Source organism: Quercus lobata, chromosome 3 (assembly GCF_001633185.2).
Source record: "Quercus lobata isolate SW786 chromosome 3, ValleyOak3.0 Primary Assembly, whole genome shotgun sequence".
Classification (NCBI taxonomy): Eukaryota; Viridiplantae; Streptophyta; class Magnoliopsida; order Fagales; family Fagaceae; genus Quercus; species Quercus lobata.
The window spans coordinates 46,121,509-46,145,104 of record NC_044906.1 but is presented as its reverse complement, the minus strand read 5'-3'; the positions used below and the strand labels follow the sequence as shown (position 1 = coordinate 46,145,104).

The 23,596-nt window shown below is 34.7% G+C and overlaps 2 protein-coding genes and 1 long non-coding RNA gene across 9 annotated transcripts; 2 read left to right on the top strand and 1 right to left on the bottom strand.

Annotated features, from left to right (window-relative positions):
* Positions 1 to 11,328: 11,328 nt before the first annotated feature.
* On the top strand, positions 11,329 to 13,032 carry LOC115981765 (pentatricopeptide repeat-containing protein At5g08305). The gene has a single exon (XM_031104111.1). The coding sequence runs from the start codon at positions 11,401 to 11,403 to the stop codon at positions 13,030 to 13,032; it is 1,632 nt and encodes a 543-aa protein (XP_030959971.1). The 5' UTR covers positions 11,329 to 11,400.
* A 509-nt stretch (positions 13,033 to 13,541) lies between these two features.
* Positions 13,542 to 17,760, bottom strand: LOC115981932 (thioredoxin X, chloroplastic-like). Its single transcript, XM_031104371.1, has 2 exons — positions 17,240 to 17,760; positions 13,542 to 14,006 (listed from the first exon to the last, which is right to left on the bottom strand). Exons 1-2 carry the CDS (start codon positions 17,576 to 17,578, stop codon positions 13,800 to 13,802), a joined length of 546 nt encoding a protein of 181 aa, XP_030960231.1. The 5' UTR covers positions 17,579 to 17,760; the 3' UTR covers positions 13,542 to 13,799.
* An 821-nt stretch (positions 17,761 to 18,581) lies between these two features.
* LOC115981933 lies at positions 18,582 to 23,380 on the top strand. 7 transcript variants are annotated; one of them, XR_004089473.1, is made up of 6 exons: positions 18,582 to 18,966; positions 19,108 to 19,241; positions 19,667 to 19,750; positions 19,874 to 19,985; positions 20,153 to 20,244; positions 22,985 to 23,380. It is a non-coding gene; the product is annotated as an uncharacterized LOC115981933 (long non-coding RNA). The 7 variants fall into 7 exon arrangements; XR_004089477.1 differs by adding an exon at positions 20,869 to 20,909 and having other exon boundaries at positions 19,667 to 19,985; XR_004089475.1 differs by having other exon boundaries at positions 19,658 to 19,750.
* Positions 23,381 to 23,596: the final 216 nt, after the last annotated feature.

The following is a 23,596-nucleotide window of genomic DNA, read 5'->3' as shown; positions in this document are numbered from 1 at the left end:
AACTCTTAGTGATTCGGACTCTTCCAATTCAGATTCAAAAGAGAGCTGTGATGAATAAGGGAATTACTCTGCTTTTATGACTATTGCTCATATTGAGTCATCGAAGGACTTGAATTTGCTCGTGAAAGAGCTTGGGGAGCATAGTGAGGTGGAGTCAATGGGAGTTGTAGAAGAATCGGATGCTGAAGAAGATGAAAGTTCAACGGGCCTTCAGGAGAACTACAATTCCCTTCTTGAGAAGTGTGGAGAATATGTAAGGATGGCCAAGGCAACAATTAAAAAGATGAAGAAGGCAGAGGAGGACTATAGGAGTCTTCTAGTGCGTTATAAGGAGGCCAAGTGTGAAATAGAGACGCTGAATGGTGAGCTGACTGAAGTTTACACCAAGGTCAAATTCCTTGAGCTTGAAGTGATTCAAGCAAATGCCAAAGTAGAACAAGTCTCCTCTAAGAAGCTTGATGAAGTCCTTTCTCATCAAAAACCTTTCTCCGACAAAACCGAATTGGGATATACTAGAGAAAGTAGTTCAGCGGTAAATGTATCCAAGGATGTAAAGTTTGTGAAAGCCAAAGAATCGACTGTAGCTGCCACTATTGCTGAGAAAGTAAAGGAAGAGAAGAATAAGAATGTGGCTGACCAACGGGTGTTGATAAAACCTCGTAATCAATCGGTCGTCAAATCTGAAGCTAAAAGGAAATCACTTCCAAAATCACAACGTGGTCCAAGAATAAGACATTTTTGCAATCATTGTGGACTTCAAGGACACACCAGACCAAATTGTCATAAGTTGAGAGCATTGAAGAATGCACAAGATCAATGGTCAAAAGGACCAAGAAATGACAAAAGGAATTGGGTTGTTGAACAATCAAGAAGCCGAGATGGTGATTCCAGAGTGATGGATGTGATGAAGATGATTGATGCATTCATCACCTGTTTGGCAAACTTCAATAGAAGGTTTGAAGGTCACAACACTCATACCCAATCCTATAGGGATATCACCCCAAACGCGCGTGACGTGTGGGTGAAGAAGGGTACTCATACATGATCACCTGCTATGTCCATGCATTAATCCTTCCAATGTTTAGGATCATAGGTTCATGCATCATATCATGCATTGCTTCCGGTTTATAGCATGTTTCCTTTACAAGTTTTGTTTTATACTTGTCTCTGTTGATCTTACTTTACTTGTTCTGTTTTCTAGTGTGTTCAAAAAAATTCAAAAACCTATAAAAATTGAAAAATCTTCAAAAAGTTTGATCACTTGTGTTGTGTATATCACATATAAGTTTGGCATAATACCTTCGCACTAATGGCGGAGTGCATTTACGAGCTTAGCTTGTTATGTATGCACATTTATCTGTGTGGGAAAATCTTGAAAACTATAGGTGACTATTGTAAATAGATCTTCAAGCTTGTCATGAATGATTGGTAAATTGTCTTGTTGGTCTTGATACATGCATAGACTTGTGCCTATATATCTTCCCACCTTTACTTTTATGTTTTTGCAAAAGAGCTCACCAAATGTAAATCTCAAAATGAAAAAAGATTATGAGCTGCAAAAGCCTATCACACATGCTAGTATTTGACTAGGAAAAAGGGAAAGCGACTCTTGTATTAAAATGTATGGTGCTTAAAAAGCCAAAAGCTAACTCTCAATGTTGAAATATCAAAAATTTCAAGCACCGATCTCTAAAAGAGATGTTTTATCCAAAAAGGATCTAATGTTATGCTTTATGCAAAAGCCAAATGAAAAGCTTCTAAGTTTTGTAATCGTTCTCTTGTGGGAAGTCATATATGCTCATTTCTATAATTGAGATAGTCCATTTGACTGAGTACCAGTTGTGTATGACTTGATTGAATTGATCATTGAAGCTTCACCTTGGTCTAAGGACTATTCCACATTTGATACTCACCCACAACACACAAGACTTTGATTCAATAAATGCTTATCTCATTTGTGTGATTGTACATGTTCAAATATGATGTGTATGCTTAATTACTTGCTGATCAAACCCAAAAATATTTTTGAGTGTTTTATATATTTTTGAAAGTGATTTTATACTTTTGTGCTTTTAGTGTTTGCTCAAAAGGCATTTTCATGTTTTTCCTCAAAAACTGGTTCAGAGGCTGTTTCACGAAAAGCTCGCGACTTAGAGCTTCCCGCGATATGTGCTTAAGGGAAATTACAAAGTCACATTTTCATACAGTGAGTCTCACTACTGCCTCGTGAGTATTTTGCGACTAAACTCTTCTCGCGAAATGTTTTTAGGCAAAATCTGGAAATTTTTCATTTCATACTGAGGCTATCGTGACTGTCTCGCGACTATTTTGCGACTAAATGCCTCTCGCAAAAGCCTCAGTCTATCTCGCGACTAATATTACAACTCTCTAACCCACGAAAAACGCATGTTTTCAGTCTTTATGTAGCAGATGTGATAGTTTTTCAAAATTTCCTTACTTCCCTCGCACTGCCTCTCTCAAACCCCTCTCAACCCAAAATCAATTTTCTCTCAACCCCATCATTTTCAAGCAAAAATATTTGCAAAATCACTTTAAGGTTTGTTTTCCTAAACATTGTTTCCATTTTTGTCTTAGATTACGCAGATTTTAGCTTAGGGTTTTGAAATTTGGGGATTTTTGAAAAAGGGGTTGGGGTTCTTATTTTTAAGCAAATGTTTTCAAAATTTTGATTGGGCTGAGTCCCATTTGCAGTGTTTGTATCTGTGTTGACCCCATGAGGCATTTTAAACATGTATTAAGGCAAATTTCATCATGTTCATGCATTCTTCATAGGTGTTGTGCACTGTTGCATGTTAAGTGTTTGATAGAATGTCCTAGTGACATTCATGTGTTGAATTGGACTCAAGTGAGTTCCTTTGCTTGGGTTTACTCTTAATTGACCATGTTTAACATGTTTTGATCAATGATAGTGTGTTCTACATACTTTGCCCAAATTGTGCCTCAATGCCATGCCATGCACACGCTAGGCATCCTCTAGGCACACCCCATGCACCTCCTACTGCACTCACTTGCATCAGCACATGCACAGCATATGCACACATATGCACAGTCTCTTATTTTCATGCATTATGTTTATGTTTACATGTTTTAACACTTATAGCATGCTATTTTAAGTTTGTTTGCTCTGTTTTGAGTTGACTAAACTCTGTTTTAAGCTGCTTTACTTATGGTTTGAACTAACTTGAATCTAATCAAGTTTTGTGTTTTGTTTTATGGTTGTGCACATGTTTCTTGTATGTTCTGTGTTCCCTTATGCAGATGTCTCCTACCAAACATTCAGCTTCCAAGAAACCAACCTCAAAGCGTGCACACACAGATTCTGACAACTTCAAGTCCATGGAGGCAGACTTAAAGTATAATGACTACTACAAAAGAGCAACCATTATCATGGAAAGGGTTGTTAAGTTGGAAACCCTTGTGGACACTTTCATACCTGAAGTGTTCAAGGAAAAGACATGGACAAAATTGCTGAATCCGGTTGGAGTAGTGTACTCGGAGATTATTAGAGAATTTTTCTCCAATGCTAGTGTTGAAGGGGATAATATAAACTGTTAGGTAAGGCACAAAGAGTTTGTCATCACTAAGGACAGTATTTAGAAGTTCTTAGAAGTTCGTCCTCCGTCACACCCAATCACGGTGCAATATGAGGATTGATTGGACTCTACTGAGGAGATGGTAAAGATACTTGGGGGTACTCCGAAGAAAACATCCATGAACACAATCCCATTCAGTCTAGAGATGAGAACCCTTGCTCATGTGATGATCAACAATTTATACTTGGTCAATAACCTCATTACATTGTCCGCTCCAAGGAGAATCTTCTTGTATGATCTCTTCACTCATAAAGAGATTGATATTTATGGACACATCTTCCACATTTTGAAGAGGAGCACTGAGAAGAAAAATTCCAAAACAGATATGCCTTTTCCCTCACTGATTATGGGCCTAATTGCAAAGACAAGACTCAAACTTCTGAGTGGTCTCACAGTCGTTCAAAAGGACTATCCCATTGGTGCACACACAGTGACTAAGAGCACAGCTCACATCAAAGGCTTCAAAACAAGTGTGCATACGATACCACGAGATCGTGTTGAACAGGAGGGAGGAGATACAGAGGAAGAGATTGATAGATTCACTTCTGCACCAAGACTTCAGCATAGCCATCCTCTTCAGCACCCACTTGAGGACCAAACAGACTCGATCGTCTTCTTGCCAGAGTAGAGCAGATGTACACTATGCTAGACTCCCATGTGCAGCACACCGTGGATCAGTTTGCTTATGTCCAAGGTCAGATCACAGCATTATCTTCTCAGATCGACGACTTGTCAGTAGCCCATGGTTCAGATTTAGAGTCCATTCAGTTCTAGCCTCTTTGGCCATTCCAATCAAAAAGGGGGAGAAAATTTTGAGGGGGAGCTTGCATAGTTAAGGGGAGCATAGCTTAGGGCTTAGAAACATTGGTTCATTCAGGCGGTATGCCTATGTTTACTTTAGCTTTTATAACTATTGGTTTATTTTTTTACTACTTTCGTTTTAAGCTTTAGTACTCTGTTTTTAATTTCAGTTTATATTCAATAGTTGTGTTTACCTTTTTGGTTTGTAGCATTTTTTTGTGCTTTTAAGATATTGCTAATATGTCTTGAGTACCTCACACTTGTACCCTAGTAGGATCTTGTATCCTAAATGCATATACTTTGTGTATTTTGCATTGGTTGTGTGTTAGACATGAATTGATCCTTGTGAGTGATCTTCATTGCATTGCATGTCCGGATGAGCATTTACTTGTTAAATGTTCATTGTAGTCATTCTTTAATGACTGTTCTTGTATGATCAAGATATGCTTACATGTTTATATTGTGTTTTCAAACTTGATCGCATTTTACTTGCTCATATATGTACCATGTATTCAACTTGTCGTAAGCTTAACAAAAGTTTTGTTTGTGTGCAAGTGTTTAAGGTTACAGGTATATACGTGCAAGTGCTTCACAACTTCTAAATTAGGTGTGAGTGAGTTTTGCCACTGTTCCCAAACTCACGTTTAAGTCTAGAGTCTGTTTTTAGGGGTTTTGTCACAGAATACCCAAAGGGAGAGATTGTAAAGTTGTAATTTACAACTATATGTTTTGTTGGCTTTTATTCCGTGCCAAATTTGATTGTAATTTTATTCAATCTTTTATAACCTGTATTTATTATGGGATTTAATTGTAAGGGTTGTGTGATAGAAAGAGAGAGTGTGTGAAGACCCAAGCAATTGAAGACAGAAATATTTTCGTGGGTATCTCGCAACTAAGCATCCCGCGAAATGATGCATGTGCCCTACACATGACTGGAATGCGAAGAGTCAGAATAAATAAAGACAGCTGTGTTTCGAGAGTAGCTCGCAAGTAAGGCCTTCCCGCGAGATACTCGCAAAACATTCTATTTTGCCAAACTGTGCTATCTGATACATACTTTCTATACCCACACTATATATACCCACATTACCCACAAAAGTTGAGAAGTGCTTCAGAGAGAAAACCCTAGCCACAAACCTTGAGAGTTAGAGATTGTTATACCCACAATCTTCTACACAATTGCTTGTGGATTTTCCTCAACTCCTATCTCTCCATTTCCATATCATTGAGAGGTTGATAACCCAAACACTTACCACATCCTTTCAGAGTGTCAAGTGAGGTTTTAGTGCTGTTAGGAAGCATTAAAAGAAGCCAAGGATGGTAAATGCAACATGGAACTTACTACAGGATCCGGAAAGCTAGACAAGACACGGTTCCATGAAGCCTTGTTGGAGTAGGAACTTGGAGGGCTTAGGTACATCGGGTAGATTAGGCTTGGAAGGTCTCTTGCTAACCCATGTACCCCAACTGATTGTCTAGTGGATCGATTACCGCTTAGAGGGCGGCGAAGAGGTTTTTCGCCGAGTTCTTGGGTTTCCTCTTCGATAACACATCGGTGTATTATATTGTGTTTGCATTCTTCTTCCCTACTCTTTTACCTTTCATTTTACTGATGTGCTATAATGTTTATGGGTTAGAGTAGCTTGTTTGTTTATCCGTTCGCATTTACTCTATTCCACATTTAGTATTAAGTTAGAGTAAAATCAATCAAGCCACAAACAAACAAGCTATGTAGATTGATTTTAGAGTAGCATTGATTTTAGAGTAGCTTGTGTTTTATGGATCTAATCATAAACAAGGCAAAGAACCTAAAAGCATGTGGATCTAAGCCCAAACATTAAATTTAGACATATCCTAACCCAAGAAGGCTAGACCAAAAACATTAAAGCGATAAGTCATGGCAAAAGTAAGGAAACATGCTAGAGAAAACATAAAACATGCTAGGAAGTAAGAAAATGCTAGGAAAAGCAATAAAGCATATTACTGAACAATAAAAAGCTAGAAAAAGCTAAGAGAAGGAAATGATGTGGATTGTAGCTAAAAAGCTACATCCACACCCCTAAACCTCAAATCTAAGGTATGGAACCAAGGAGAGGAAGATTGGGTGCAAGAACACTACCTTGTAATTATGGTGAAAAGGGAAGAATTAAAGGTGTTTGATGGTGTTTGGAAGAGAAAATAGAGAGAGGAGAGAGAGAATCTGCCTAGAAAACTACCCAAAATGTTCTTTTTTTTGGCAAAATGAGGGATCTGGAAGCTTTTATAGCTGAAGACTGACCCTTCGACTTCCAACGCACCTTGTATGGCTACCGGACACCGCTGCTAACATCAGCAGTTTCGGCTTTTTCCTGGTTTAGTTTTGAATACGTATTTGAAGGCCTTACCAAACTTTGATTGAGCTAATCTTAGTGTCCTTGGAAAGCTATGGATGCCTAGTATCCATAACACTAAAGAAATTGAAAATCTGACGATCCGATCAAAAGTTATGACATTGAGAAGCAAGCTGACGGCTTTGCACGATTTTCTAGATATCTCAACCGTTTAACTTCAATTTTGACTCATGAATAGTCTTTGAAAGGGAATTTGATAATTTTTGCAATAGTTCTAGTCCCAACCCATTTTGAAGGTCGGATCAAAATTAGGGTTTCTGGTTCCCCCAGGAGTCAACCTTGGGTCAAATTTGGTCAAAGTTGACGAAAGTAGCTCATGTTTGATGTAGAAACATGAAAAATGTTGTTTTGGAATGATTTTGATCAACTTTGACTTTTAGTCAACCCAAGGCTAACTAAGGCATTTTGGTCAATTTGACCTAAAATAGCACTTTCGAGTGCTCCAACGCCCGAATGGGTTGTGCCACGTCAATTTAGATGTTTCCACGGCCCCAAGGGGAAAGGATAATATTTTTGGAATTTTCGGGATCCGGCATGCAAATCGAGAGTGGACAAAATACGGTGTCTACAGGTTACTTAATTGATAATCCTAAGTCTAATATGAAGCTTAGCCTTCAACATCCATAGTGGAGTCACCACTGTGAGAGACTAGGACTTGGCTCTAAAAAAAAAAAAATGATTAGGCATCGGCACCTCTCTTTTCGGGATCATGTGAAGTCGCTACTTATTTTTTTATTACAAAGAAATAAGAAAAAAACTATAATATACAATTTACATATCTAAAATACCTCATACAAATACAATTTGGTAGAATATCATTACAAGGCTTTGGTCCTAAATACAATATATGTAAAACAATAAAAATACAAAGCTTTAGTCCTAGATACAATCTACCAAAAAAAAAATATAGCACTAGTTCTACCAACCTAAGATTCTAATGTTCGAGTGGGTTCTAGTTAGCTCAACTGGTAAAGTCTCTAATGGTTGTATAAGAGATCTGGGGTTCAATCCCTGCCTACACCAAAAACTGATTAATGTCTTGGTTTGATCATAAAGAGCTATCATCAGGAGCGAACGCCACAGGTTGAAGCTCTCTAAAAAAAAAAGACTCTAAGCACCCATTATGCCCAAATAGAGTCCGGTCTTCTAGACTTTTACAATCAATTAAGTACCCTTAAACAATGCAACTTGTTGTATTCGTATTCTTAAATCTATGGTTAGATATTATACAAATATCATAGATCTATAGCTCTTTTGTATAAAGAAATTAAATCTGACTTTTTATAATAAAAAAATGATTTTTAGAGAAAAAATAACATATTAAATTTCAAATTATGAAAAAGAATAATTTAAAAGAAAAGTTTTAGATCCAGTTTTTTCTAACTAACAAAAAGGGAATAAATTTTAAAGATAAAATTCAAATTTCATTTTTTAATTAATTATAAAAAATTTCAGATCTAATTTTTGGTTATGAAACAGAATGGATTTCGAAAAGAATTTTTAAACCCGATTCTTTAATTAAAAAATAGAATTGATTTCAAAGAATTTTCAAATCTTATTTTTCTTTTTTAATTAAAAAACAGAATGAACTTCGAAGAGAAATTGCAAATCTGATTTTTTTTTTTTTTAATTAAAAAACAGAATGAATTTTGAAATAAAACTTCTTATCTAATTTTTTTTTAGAAAACAGAATGGGTTTTGAAAATAATTTTCCAATCTAATTTTTTAATTAAAAACAGAAGGAACTTCAAAGAGAAATTGCAAATCTGATTTTTTTTTTTTTTTAATTAAAAAACAGAATGAATTTTGAAATAAAATTTCAGATTTGAATTTTTTTTTTAAAACGTAATGGAATTTGAAAAGAATTCTCAAATCTAATTTTTTAATTTCAAAACAGAAGGAACTTCCAAGAGAAATTGTAAATCTGATTTTTAATTAAAAAACAGAATGAATTTTGAAATAGAATTTCAGATCTAAATTTTTTGTTATAAAACAGAATGGATTTTAAAAAGAATTTTCAAATCTGACTTTTAATTACAAAACAGAATGAACTTCGAAGAAAAATTGCAAACCTGATTTTTTAATTAAAAAACAAAATGAACTTCGAAGAGAAATTGCAAATCTGATTTTTTTTAATTAAAAAACAGAATGAATTTTGAAATAAAATTTCAAATCTGAATTTTTGTTAGAAAGCAGAATGGGTGTTGAAAAGAATTTTCAAATCTTATTTTTTTTAATTAAAAAACGGAAGGATCTTCAAAGAGAAATCGTAAATCTGTTTTTTTTTTTTTTTAATTAAAAAAAAGAATGAGTTTTGAAATAAAATTTTAGATTTGAATTTTTTTTGTTAGAAAATAGAATGGATTTTGAAAAGAATTCTCAAATCTGATTTTTTCTCTTTTTTTTTTTAATTGAAAAACAGAAGGAACTTCAAAGAGAAATTGCAAATATGATTTTTTAATTAAAAAAACAAAATGAATTTTGAAATAAAATTTCAGATCTGAATTTTTTGGTAGAAAACAAAGTGGATTTAAAATAAAAAATAAAAATAATTTTCAAATTTGATTTTTCACCAACAATGAACAACAAATCTAAGATTATATCATGTATATATATATATATATATATCCTACATCTATATGATCAAACGTATGAACACACATGACCAAACAATCATTACATTTTTTCATGAAATAAAGATTCAAAAACAAGAAAATCATATTAGAGATTAATGTTCACAAGGAAAATGTAATTAGATACACATGCTAATGAAAGAATAAACATGTAATACGAGAGTAGAAGTGATACCTGCAGCAATGCATGAATAAATTCTGCAGGGGAGAATTACTTTAGAGTTAGGGAGAGTGAATCTCTCTAACTCCTAAAGAAAATTTACATAACAGGAAAGAAAATCTTAAAGTCAGACTTCCAGAGTTTCTTTAACGTTGTGAGAGTGCCTTTTTTTGTGACACTCAGGCCCAAGGATCCCGGGCCTAAAAAGTGGTTTGGTGAACCGGGCCTTGACTCACCGCAGCTAACAGGCTGTTTAAGAGTCAAGTAATGTACAGGGGATACTTCCTACAATACAAGTAAAATGACAAGCAAGAATATTCGTATTGAAAGACATGCCAAAACAACAAGGTAAAAAGATCAACAAAGAGACAACAAAATAATGCTAAAAGGATCCTTAAATTACTGAGACGTATTTCATTAATATGTTCTCTGTTATGGTTATAGAAGGCTCACTAAGACGTGATACAATGTTCAATCAAGCTCAAAAATTACAGTCTTGAATGGCTATTTTAGCCTTCAAAACTTGCAAAGTTTGATTCTCTTTGAATCCGAGTATGTGCAATAGTAGCTTTTACAGGATACCGAGAATCAATATTCATTTTTCCCTTGTTTTCTTTCTTTCACCACAACTTTACTGATAGTTCTTTTCTCTAAAAATCTCTTTTTTCTCTCTTTTTCGCTGCCTTGTCTTCATAACCTACCCCTTCCTTTTATAATGAAGTTCTGGCCTTCCAATGGTTCCCCTGTTTTGCCTTCTGGTGAACAGAGCCTGTTCCGTGCCTATCACTCGGCAAGTTCTATTTCCCGTTTTTCTCATTCTTTCCTTCTTTCAGCTTTGATTCCTTTGAAAGTCCCTGGTTGGTTACCTTCTTCGGGATGTGCTGAGGTATGCCCTTCTCGGCCTCACTGTTTGACAGTTCCATTTTTCCCTTTTTTTTCCCATCTGGGCGGAATCCTATTCTGCCAACTTGAAAGGTCGCCTGTTGCCATTCTCTTTTTCGTATTTCTCTATTCTGGTTCCCCGAGACTCTTTCTACTTCTGCCATGAGAGGTCGTTGGGTCTTTTGGCGCTTGTGTTTTTTTGCTCTGTTTCTTATTTTCTTTTCCTGTCCTTTTCTTTTGAGTTGTCCTAATCTTCTTTTGACTGTGCGCCTAGAAGGATCCGCACCTCTTGATGGTTGCTGAGGATCCTGGCTATTTAACCTCTTGCTGTGGGTTTCTTTTTCTTCTCGATGTTTTTTCGTCTAGGCTTCAAGCCAGCTAGGCCTTTGTATTCAAGTGGTCATCCACAAACATTTTTTGATATCTATTAAATCTGTGTAATTACATTAAAACAATCTCTCTCTCTCTCTCTCTCTCTCTCTCTCTCTCTCTCTCTCTCTCTCTCTCTCTCTCTCATATATAGCTTTAAGATGTTTCTTGAGTGATAAGAGATAACACATTCCAAGTAAACTTTTCATTGTCCAAACTTTATATTCGAAATAGACTTTATTTGTAACACAAAATTTTTTTTTTTTTAAAGTTAAAATGCAAAACTTATTTCCTATGTTTCACCGAAATTCATTTTAGTTTTTATATATATTTTTACTTTCTGTTTAATTTAGTCTTCAAAATTTCAAGTTTATATTCAATTAAGTACATTTTGACAGGGCCAATCAAAAAATTCCATTCAAGTAGACATTTGACATTTGTCATTGCCTTGTAAAAATGGCATTATAAAGTATAAACCGAACTCTAGAAAGTCCGAACACAGACGTGCAAGAATTCAACGGAGCGGTGCTTGGCAGCAGAGCAGTAAGTAAATGTTGCATGCGTCGTTGCCTAAGCCTACATGTATAAACCAAACTCTAATCACCGTTCTTGATCAATGCAAATCAATGCACGAGCTTAAGAAAATTTATGCTCTCATAACCACTCTTGGCCTCTCCCAAGATGACCCTTTGGTATCAAAAATTCTTTCTCTCTCTGCACTATCTGATTGGGGTGACATCAATTACTCTCACAGGCTATTTTCACAACTTCACAATCCAAAAACCTTCTATTGGAACACAATCATAAGAGGCTACTCGAACAGCAAAAACCCCAATCCTTCTGTATCAGTTTTTATTAAAATGTTGCGAGTTGGGGTCTCCCCGGATTATTTGACGTACCCTTTTCTTGTAAAGGCTTCCGCACGCCTTTTGAAGCTGGAACTCGGTGCGGCAGTTCATACCCATGTCCTGAAAACTGGGTTTGAGTCTGATAGGTTTATTCAAAACTCTTTGATTCATATGTATGCTTCTTGCAGGGATATCAGATATGCACGCACAATATTCGATGGAATGCTTACAAGAAACTTGGTTTCATGGAATGCAATGTTGGATGGGTATGCCAAATGTGGGGATGTGATATCTGCGCGGGGAGTGTTTGAATTGATGCCAGAGAGGGATGTTGTGTCGTGGAGCTCTTTGATTGATGGTTATGTTAAGAGTGGGGAGTACCAGGAGGCTATGGTTGTGTTTGAAAATATGCGTGCTGCTGCTTCGGGAACCAAGGCCAATGAGGTGACTATGGTGAGTGTTTTGTGTGCTTGTGCTCACTTAGGTGCACTTGAGCAGGGGAGAATGATGCATCAGTATGTTATCGATAATGGGTTGCCTTTAACTTTAGTCTTGCGAACATCTCTTGTGGACATGTATGCCAAATGTGGGGCGATACCAGAGGCTTTGAATGTGTTTCATGGGGTTCCAATGAGTCGTACTGATGTTTTGATCTGGAATACAGTAATTGGAGGTCTTGCAACACATGGATTGGTCAAAGAGTCACTTGAATTGTTCACCGAAATGCAAATTGTTGGGATCACCCCGGATGAGATCACATACCTGTGCTTGCTAACTGCTTGTGCTCATGGAGGATTAGTAAAGAAAGCTTGGGATTTCTTTGATTGTCTTGGTAAACATGGCATGACACCTAAGAGTGAGCACTATGCTTGCTTGGTAGATGTGCTGGCTCGTGCTGGTCAAGTAGCAGATGCATATCAATTTATAAGTCAAATGCCCGTGGAGCCAACAGCTTCAATGTTAGGTGCTCTACTAAGTGGGTGTATGAACCATGGAAAATTAGATCTTGCTGAAATAGTTGGAAGGAAGCTTATAGAGCTGGAGCCAGATCATGATGGTCGATATGTTGGCTTGTCAAATATTTATGCAGCTGAGAAGCGCTGGGATGATGCAAGAACCATGAGAGATGCCATGTTGAGGAGAGGGGTGAAGAAATCTCCAGGTTTTAGTTTTGTGGAGATATTTGGAAACCCTCATAGGTTCATAGCTCATGATAAAATACATCCTGATTCTGAAAAAATTTATGTGATGCTGAAGTTTATTATAAGCCAAATTCAACATGATACCAATTATGAAAATCTAGAAAATTGTATGTATGATATGAAAGATGTCTGAGTATTTTGCTCTTCTTCTGCATAACAAATCTAGTTCATAAAACCTAATTTTTATTAATTATTAGATATTTTTATATGATTATTGAGAAAAAAACTAAAATTTTCTTGGTAAAGGGATTTGATATCTTTTGAGTAAAATGCTATGCCGCTATGCTGCTTGCAAGTTCAGACTTGATTGGGGGAGTGGAGAAGGTTAAATGAAGCCTTCCCTACATTTGATCTTTGGTCCCTCATTCTTTTAAGAACCAAGCTCCTTATGTTTTGGGTCTTCACCCAAGAACTTAAAGAATAGTACAATCATAAACTCTGGTACTTCCTGTAGGAGGAAAAATAATTCAGCTCCACTTTATACAAAAAAATCATCAATAAAATTGTACAAAATGCATGTCGGTGGTGGACTAGCAGCATTTTGCGTGGGTGGGTGTTAGTGTTAAGAGAATGTATTATATATTCTCAGTTCCATGTGAGACTCAGAGAGATTTGGGTGGTGACATAAAATAAAAACAAAAATTGGTGACCAATGGAACCAAGCACCTATCATTGGCAATGGCATGAGTTGAGGGACACTACTTGTGAAATGGTAATTGGGTGCTCGAAAGGATTAATCATTTGTACATAACCATACCCAAGTTACCATGGAGAAAATTGTGTGTGATGATCAAGTACGGTTGCTCAACTCAACAGGATATACAAATTACAAACCCTGTTTACTTACAAAGTATTATAGCAAATTATAAAATTACAGGTAGAAAGATAAGGTAGGCAAAACTATGCAACTGATACTGACTCCAACAAAGCATCCACATATTCCTTAAGCTTCACTTTCGTAATTGCACCTTCCCTCCTGCTTTCTGGAACTTCCTCCCCATTCTTGAAGAGGATCAAAGTTGGCAATCCATAAACTTTGTACTCTTCAATTAGCCCTGGATTTGTATCATGATCTATTTTTACAACCCTCAATCTGTCTCCGTATTCCTGAAGTTATAAAATTATATATATTAATGAATAAATAATTAAATATAGAAATTACTCATAATATTTATATTATTTGCCAATATTTATATAAAAGTAATTGGGATAAATAATTAGTTACCAAAGAAACATTGACATAAATACTTGTTTATTAGTGGTAGAAGTAACATCAATCACATTCATTATCAAATTGTCATGTTGATTCGTGAATTTCATAGCAAATTCATTATCAGTTTGTTATGTTAATTTGAAAATTTTTAGAGTAAAATTTATAATAACTTAAATATTATTCATCAATCATTATATTACCATTACCATATGAGTAATTACTTAGTTTGTATTCCTTTCTCTAGTATATTAATAATGAATCCTCCAAATTAAATTCATAATTATTTGTTGATGCCTATTTTTGACAAAAAAAACCAATGGCAGAAGAAGCCCAACAATAGGGGAAGGTGAGAGAAAAAGGGAAATGGAAGAGGTAAAAGTAAAGTAAATGGGCCGTGAAAGCCCAAGAAAAGAAGTAATAAACCCAATGGGCCAACATGACAAAAATGATAGCTAAAGGTAAAGTAAATGGGTCGTGGAAGCCCAAAAGAAGAGGTAATAAATCCAATGGGCCAACATGGCAAGCCCATAAGCATGGCAAGAAAAGGAGCAATAGAAATGGAAGCCCAGCGGGCTGGACAGGCAAGGGCTTCTACCAAGACAATGTCCAAGCCCACGAAGGGAATAAAAGGAGGCAGTACAAGCCCAAGCCCACACTCTTCACACCATGAGGGATAGCATGAACCTAGGACATGCAACAAAATGAGACAAAGCAAGAACAGAGAAATGGCATGGGAGTAAAAGAAAATAAACACAAAGGATAGTAGAACTCACACAAGGGCTGGAGCACCACCCACTTGTACCCAACCAATACAGGAGAGGTGGGTCCTCTATCAAGGAATTCAGAGGGTGTGGTTTGATAGTAAGGAGAAAAGTGGTTTATTTTGGAGTTCCTACCGAGGCTTCTTTTCAGAAAAATGCCTTGCTGGGATGACATTTCGCCCAAAAGAGGCAAGTAAAGGGTCAGAGCCACCTAATGCATGCCATTGGGATAAGTAGAGAGAGAGCCTCCAATTCTTATCCATTCGGGTAAGGCAGAGAAGGGAAGGGGGAAAAACAAAACAAAGAGTTTTGTCCTAAAATAAAGAGTGGTGCAGCAAGTACACTCTGAGTAGAGGTAGTGGCCGGGTAACCAACAGGTTAGTGTCCTAGAGAAATGCCCACAAGAAACCAAAAATGATTAGTGAAGCCTTAGGGACAAAAATGAGAAATCCCATGGAATCAAGCAATATAAAAGGAAAGGAGGTAGCAATTAATAGGGAGGACCTCACAGAGGGGAAAGGAGAGTAAGAGAAAAAACTAAGAATCAGATAACAAAAGAAAAGAAAACAAAGTGGTAAAAAAAAAGGGAAAAAAGAGAGAAATCAGGGTAGAAATAGAGGCATGCATCGATAGATCATCTTTTCTCTCCATCATGACATTGCCACCCTCTAAAACTCTATGAATCGGAACCCAAAACCATTTAGGCCCTTTCTCCAGCATGAGTAACTTTAATTGCAGAAACTTGTAACAAGGTTACCCGTGTTGCCGTTTGGTTCCCTTCTTGGACCCATTCCTGCTAAATGACTCAACCCAAGATTGGGAGAGCGAGCTAACGCTATTGCACTTGCTTAAAATTGTAGTTATTCCCTTGTTACAGCATATTTTAGCTTATTTGATATTCACGCTGTTATTCATTCTGCTATAGTGTTTTCAAATTATTAATTATTCTACTGTGACATCCTTACTCTATTTGCTATTTCAGTTGTTCTGCTGTATTATCTTTTATTTGATTCACGATAATAGTTGTCCTATAATAGTTTCTTTTGTTATACTTTATTATAAAAGTTACGTTATCGTAGTATCTTTTGTTGTGCCCGTTGTAACAATTATTCTGCTGTAATTACATTTGCCGCATCCAACCTACCGTATTGTTTTCACGCCATCTAAGTATTGGGCATGTCTGGCTTGCGTGCAAGCTAGCCTATAGTATAACCCCACAAGGCTAGTCCCAACTCCCTTATCCACTCACTCACAGGCCTTGATGTAGCAGATGGGCTTTGGCCCATTAATGTGAAATGGCCCCCACATTATTATTTGATTACTACATTTTTACTCCGTGATTACTAAAAAAGTTTCTAGTTAACAAGACAAAAGCAAATTTATGTGCATGTTACTAAAGTAATTCATGTGTCAACATTTGCTGAAAAGTAATATATAATATATATATATATATATATGTATGTATGTATGTATGTATGTATTTATTTATTTATTAGTTGTTGAAGTGACACCAACGATATCTGTTGTCAGTTTTTCAAGTTAATTTAAGATTTTTTTTTTTATAATAAAATTTATAGTAAATTCAATATTATTCATAAAATTTTATTTCTACAATCGTATGTTAGAATAAGTAGCAACTTCTCAATGTGGATAAACAATGTTTCTTTACACGTTAACGCTGTAATTTTAGCCAATATAGTTAGTCTTTCTTAATAATGTATACCACCTTCTTAAAAACTTAAAAAAAAAAATGCTAGAATGAGTAATTATTTAGTATATGCTCCACTCTCTCATATGAACGAAGAATTTAACTAATTAAAATAATTATGATTTACTATTCATGTGAGATAAGAGACGAAATACAAAATTTAGCTACAAAATTGATTGTAACCTAATGTTACAACCTTACTTAATATCTTATTATTGGAGGTAAATTTTCTTCTTACATCTTCCATTTTTGCAAAATTTCTATAAAATTAAAGATGAATAACTATGTCATCAATAAATTGTTTAAATCGTAAGTTTTTTTTTTTTTGTTAAAATTATGCATAAAATGTAAACTTATAAATCATATAATAAATAATATCCAATTGGCATAAAATTTGATGTGTATTAAGAATATAAAGAACATGCAATTTAACTGTTAAATTTCAAAACACATAGTAATGTGAATAATATTGAGAAAACTTGTAATCTTAGGTTTTGTAACTAAACTTTGTCAACAAGGAAATACTACTGCTACTGCTACTGCTACTGCTACATCAACCCTACTCAGCAAGTAGTGATACTTTTGGGTTAGAATGGAGGTGATATTTTGTGTAACAATGCAAAAGGTAAATAAAAAAATAGATAGATAAATTAAATACCTGGGCAATTGATTCGATAGCCGGGGAGATTAAGCGGCAGGGACCGCACCAATTGGCAACGAACTCCACAAGAACAAGACGGTCTGACTTCAACACCGCGTCCGAGAACTCCTTCTCCTCTATCTCCCTAATACCACCACCACAAGTAATTATTGTTGATGACTTATTATTACCAACAGCAACAACTACTGTGTCAGCACAAGGATTTTTACGGAACCTAACTACTCTTCTTTTTTGGAGCTTCTTGAAGAAATAAGTGGTTGTTGAATTCAAGGTTATTCTAACAGGAAGGAGTGGTCTTGGAAATAATGTTGAATTTGAGAGAACAGTATCCATCATCAAACTCGATCAGTTGAGCGAAACAGAGAAAGAGAGAGAATGGGATCAGAAGATAAAGTGTGCGTGTGAGTGTGAGGAAGAAAATGGTGCTTGAGTTGTGGGGTAGAAGATGATGAGGAAAACCCTCATTTGATTTGCGGTCATATGAATGTCACGTGGAATCAAGCCTTTTGTGACTTGCACCAGATGGGGCAAAGTTGGCCTTTTCTTTTCTTTTATTTTTTTCTTCCTTTCACAATCTGGGAAATACTAATCCCAACAATTCAACCAAATTATATCACGTATAAAAATTACTCTAGGAGCGCTAGCATCGACTCTTCTATCCCAAATGTCATTTTTTTCATAACAAAACTTACTCTTTTTTTTTTTTTTGTTAACACATCATTTTATAATGTATTCTACATCGCACATTCTATTTTAAGATTCAACACATTAAAATATCTTCAAATAATATCCCTACCAAAAAAAAAAAAAAAAAGCTCAACAACCCAACTAGTCAACCGAACCACCATAACCCAACCAAAAACCCATCACAACTTGCAACAACACAACCAAATCAGAATTCACCATTGTGAGAGACTGTGCTCCCAACCCTTTTTTAGGATGTTGGGGTAAACCCAAGTGAATAAGTGGAGTCATGTTATTGCCTCTCAAAATGGAGATTCGACTAATTATATTTTTCCATTTAGATTAAAGGTTTTACAATAGAATCGCCACTTATTTAATTATCTCTATATATATATATATATATAATAGCAGAAGCTGAGAGAAAGTGAATTCCTATAATTAAGAAGGTGTTGACAAATAAGACAATTGACTATCTAAAATTCAGACACATTTAAGTTAAAAAGTGATAAATTATATTGTTTGGTAATGCCATAACACCATTTAAAATTAAAAGTGGTAAATTATAATATTTCACTACGTTAAAATACTGTTTAGAGCCCTCTTGGTATAAAAGGAAACTAACCGCTTAAAAAAAAAAAAACAAAAAACAAAAAACAAAGATTGGTACACGGAGAAAGGAGAGAGAGATCAACAGAAAAGAGAGAGAAACAGAGAGACAGAGATAGAGAGAAGGGCGCCACCCAGATCTTCTACCATCACCATATCCCCAATCAAAAGTTCAAACTCACTCTAATTTCAGTTTCTCCTCCTATGAATACTCTCTCTTTTCGCTCCCTTTTAAATTTTCTTAACACCAAAGCTTGCGATGCGGAGATAGAGAAGGAGGAAAAAAAAACCTTGCGATACAGAGATGAGAAGGAGACAGAATTCGTACGCACCACCGTCCGTTCCCCTGCCAAAATTATACCACCAAAACCGGCACCGGTAACCTAAAGGTACATGCAGGAATTGAGATACGGACATAGAGAGAACTACCATCGGTAAGTTTTTCTTTTTTTCTTTCTTTCTTAGATCTGGGTATGGGTATGGAATATGAATTATTTTTGAGAAATTTGGTTGGATTGATTTTAATTTAGGTATTTGGGTTACATTAGGTTTTGATTTGATTTTTTGGAATTTAGGGTTATATATGATTTAGGTTTGGAGAGGGCAAAGACAGAGAAATAAGAGAAAACGTGAGTTCGTTATTCAGAAAGAGCATTAGTAACCAGAGAAATCAGACATCTTCCTATCAGAATGCCAGAAACCTTTATCGGTAATTTTTATTTTATTTTATTTTATTTTTTATATTGCTTTAAACGTTTGAGTTGATTTAGTTTTAGGTTTGGGTATTTAATTGAATTGAATTGATTTTGGTTGGATTGATTTTAATTTAGGTATTTGGGTTACATTAGGTTTTGATTTGATTTTTTGAAATTTGGGGTTATATATGATTTAGGTTTGGAGAGGGCAAAAACAGAGAAATTGTGCCTCTTCATATACAACAAAACACAATTTAAAAACCTCTTGAACAAAACGGTGTACCATTTAGTTTTTAACCGATTCATCACTATTAAATATAACACAATCTAAACAACGATAGTAACAAACAATCGAATGGTAGTTAGAATTGGTTTGGGGTAAGATTATGGGTTATAATAAGGTAGTTAGAATTGGTTTTATTGTGCATAGTTGTTGCAGTTGAAAGGCAGAAATTTGAGACTATAAAGCACAGATAGAGTGACATCTGAACCTCCGCCAGTCAGACTACTGGAATCGTTACTGGTAAAGTTCTGATTATATTCCTATTTAAATACAATATCCTGCTTCTAGCCAAATTGTTTTTGTCTGCTACCGTCCATACACCAATCTTCCTCTCTCCAATTTATCCTATCTGACCCTCTTCAGAAATTTTAAATATTTACTATCGAGTATCACCAAATGCATTCAATGATGACAAGCACTGGACTTCTCAATGACACATCAAAGATATTCAGTGACTCAATATTGTTTCACCAAGGTATTTTTGAATTTGATTTGTGTTTCAATTTATTTCCATTCTTACGTTTAAAACCTATGTCAATGCATGTAAAGAATTATACTTTAATTTGCACTTTATATATTTCCAACACACTATTCCAGCAGGAAATGATGCAACCCAAACTAACATGGCTTAAATCGCATCAGGATTGAAAGCTTGAACAACCAAGGCTAGATTGAATGCAACCCCTGGCAGTGCCTCAAGATTGGGAGCAACACCATAAACGTTTTTTTTTTTGGTATTTAACTATCTTCTTCATTTATACATTTTTGCTTTTGATAAAATTGTTGTCTATGCTTTATTGCAAATTAGATCATTTTTTTGAAAACACACATTCTCCCTTCTATACTTTCTGCTGCATCATACGCTGTATTTCTTTTTATTTTTCTCCTCCAACCCTACCCAGGTTTAGTTTAGATAACTTTCCTAAAGGCAAAAATAGTTTCACTTTCCATAGACGCGCACCATCTGTTTGATAAGAAGCTTCTAAATTATTTTCATGACCAACCAAAATTAATACCAAAACAAGGAATCTGATTTTTTTTTTTTTTAAGTAAATAGGATATATTCATGATATAGAGCATTAGATCAATTAGATAAAAAAATTGAATACTAATTTTAAAGTTTGGGTACTATTGCAAATTTGCATAAGCATGTGCCAGAAGAAGTTCATGGTGTTTTTTAAGTCTCTATTAAGGTAAGTATATCATTTTATCATAAAAAAATAGCAAAAGAAGTCACAGGACATAAATTTTTATGTTTCTTTATGTTTTTGGTATAATATGGGTGATTGAAATGGAATGTAGCATTTAAGTACCTGGAAAAAAAAGTGACATTTATATTATAAATACTATTGTTACAGACACTTACGGCCTACTTTGTTGGGTTCAAAATCGCCGCAAGGTATGATGTGCTTTCTTCTGATATAAAATATAAAAGCCATGTGCCATGAAGAGTTGGGTTTTTGGCTTTACACTGTTCATGGAATAAGTTAATTAGTTATGTAGTTCCATGTATTTGATACTTTTCAGTTTGTTTGTTCTGCCTGTTCATCGTGTTATTGTTGTTGAGTTATTTGTTGCGTTACAAGAACTGTTCAATGTGTCAATAAGTTGTGTATTTCTGTTTTAATTCCTATTATTTATAATAACAATTGTTAATATCTTAAACATTGTTACATGAGGTGTGGATTTCTGACTTGGCTTTGATTGTATGGACCATCTGATATGCTTATCCCACACTTTTTGGTTGTTCATTATTGGCTTTATGGTACATTCTAATGCTGAAATTTTGTGCACACCATGTGTTTGACAAAATGTTTTGCTTACTCTTGAATTAGTTTGTGTCCACTACATGGTTTGTGCCTCTTGGTTTTAGTTGCCGTTGGTCACTGCATTTTTTCTAATGTGCATTTAGGCCTACTATGTCATCAACATAAGTGGAAATTTAGTACATTGTCCACTTGAACTTCCCATCATCAAAAAACCCAAGCTACAACATTAGAAAATTTAGTAGTTTTCTTAAATTGGAATGTATTTTGAACTACACCTTCTTTATTAACATATGTATATAACAAAACAACTACAGCTTTAAATTTGATTGAGATCAGCTAGATAGGCATGTTTTATCATTTAATTTCAGTAAAGTGAATAAAAAAAAACATCTAATTACGTGTAGCCACTCTTAGAACTCATACTCCTATTAATGGCACTTATCTTTCCTAAATATCTAAGTCAACTTAATGACATTTCAAATGTATGCAATTCAGACCACTTCCTGGATGTGACTGCTTTTTGGTTTATTTATGGGATAGTTTCTTATTTGACGTGTTGTTGAAGAAAATAGGGCAATGATTAATGAAGGAAATGGCAATTCAATTTTGGTTAGTGGAGATAGTGATGATGGTAAATAGGACAACAAAGACGCTCATGAGATATCACGCACACTTATATATATAAAATGAAAAACTATTACATATTTTAGAAATTCATGGTTTAAAAAATGTGGCATGTAATTGTGTTACAACGAATATCAAACAATGGGCATTTTGTTCTTTGAAACTTTTTTCCCTACATCTTGCCATCCTATATCTATGGTAAGCTTTTTTGTAGCAGGCATTATTCTTTTGATGGACAATTTCTACTTGAGCATAATTTGGTTTTAATGCTAATTTGAGAAATTTGTAATTTGTAAATTCTATTAAATAGTTTACTTGCTGCAAGTATTTTGATCTCTACTAATTACTATGTTTTGTGTCATACTATGTGCTTGATATTTTGTTTCTAGATGGACACCATTGTAACATATGATATATATTTTTAAAATTCTATAAAAGATAGTTGGAGTTGATATTGTATTTTATACATAGCATTCCTACAAGTAGGACAAATGAGGGGCTATACAACATGCCCTTGCACTAATATATATTTAACTGTGAAGGTACTTTGATGAACATTTTCTTTCATTCTTAATTTTTTTTCCCTCTTTTTTATATAGGTTTGGGAAGAGTTTTAGACTTCCATTTTCTTTTCTTTTTTCCCAGCTAAAAGTACTTGCCTCTTTGTAGTGAAAAAATTTCAGCTGAGGTTTTGGACTTTCTTTCATCAAGCCAGTGAGTTAGGCAGCTTAGATTTGGTGCAAATTGAGTTGGGTGTTTTGTCATTTGATGAATTGTCTTGAATGTGTTTAATTATTGTTGTCAATCAGAATCACATCTAGAGTTTTGAATGAGATTTACACTACTTTGACTCAAAAGAACAAAAAACTAAGCCATCTCTCAAAATTTTATTATAAGAATAGAGAATGCCAAGAAGAAATCTGCACTTGACCATAAATTAGGATTTAATATTGGATTATTTCAATGAATTATGTAGACTACTTAATCTATCCTTTGGAATTGTTTTCCCAGTTTCAGGCTTCTTCTTTTTTCTTCTTTCCTGGGTAAACAACATTGAACTTCTTCTTTTCTTCGTTTGCAGCTTCATCCTGATGCCAAACTCAAGATTTAATGTCAAAATCAAAGTTTGAGAGGGAATTTGCAGCTTGAAAGTGGATGGATTAATTTCATTTTGTACGTTAATAGCAATTTCCCATTTTGATTTGCAAGGACATTCTCACAAATTTAGAGACTACTATGCCCCTCTTGGCAGATATGTTCTGAGTAACCTACTTACAATGAACATAAAGCATAATATTAAATTTGTATCAACAAAAATGGTGTCCTCACACACTATAAATAAAAGAAACAGAGGAAACATAAATTTTTTATAGTTATATTTTTTTCAGCTTCTTTCATTCCTGTTGTAACAGAGACAGAACTAAGTAAAACATGCAAAAGGTTAAATTTTATTTGAATATTCATGTTTTATCAATAATTTTGTTGTGTCTATTGCTATGAAACAAATTGGAGAGCTTGGAAAGGGTACTTTTTTCATCTTTGATTTCTATTTTTTTAGTTATTTTAATTTTTCAACCAAGTCAATATAGTGTATATAATTGTATCATGGCTGTATGGATCAGTTATATATTTGCTTGAATGCATCAAAATTTTCCTTACAATGTCTATTGAATTTTGTGTAGAATTTGTATCA

What these genes read in the sequence shown, in the direction of transcription:
- LOC115981765 (XM_031104111.1), top strand. Translation starts at nt 11,401, where the DNA reads ATGTTGCATGCGTCGTTGCCTAAGCCTACATGTATAAACCAAACTCTA.
- LOC115981932 (XM_031104371.1), bottom strand. Translation starts at nt 17,578, where the DNA reads ATGATGGATACTGTTCTCTCAAATTCAACATTATTTCCAAGACCACTC. An exon ending in CTATCGAATCAATTGCCCAG is followed by an intron (nt 14,007 to 17,239) that starts GTATTTAATTTA and finishes TTATAACTTCAG; the next exon opens with GAATACGGAGACAGATTGAG.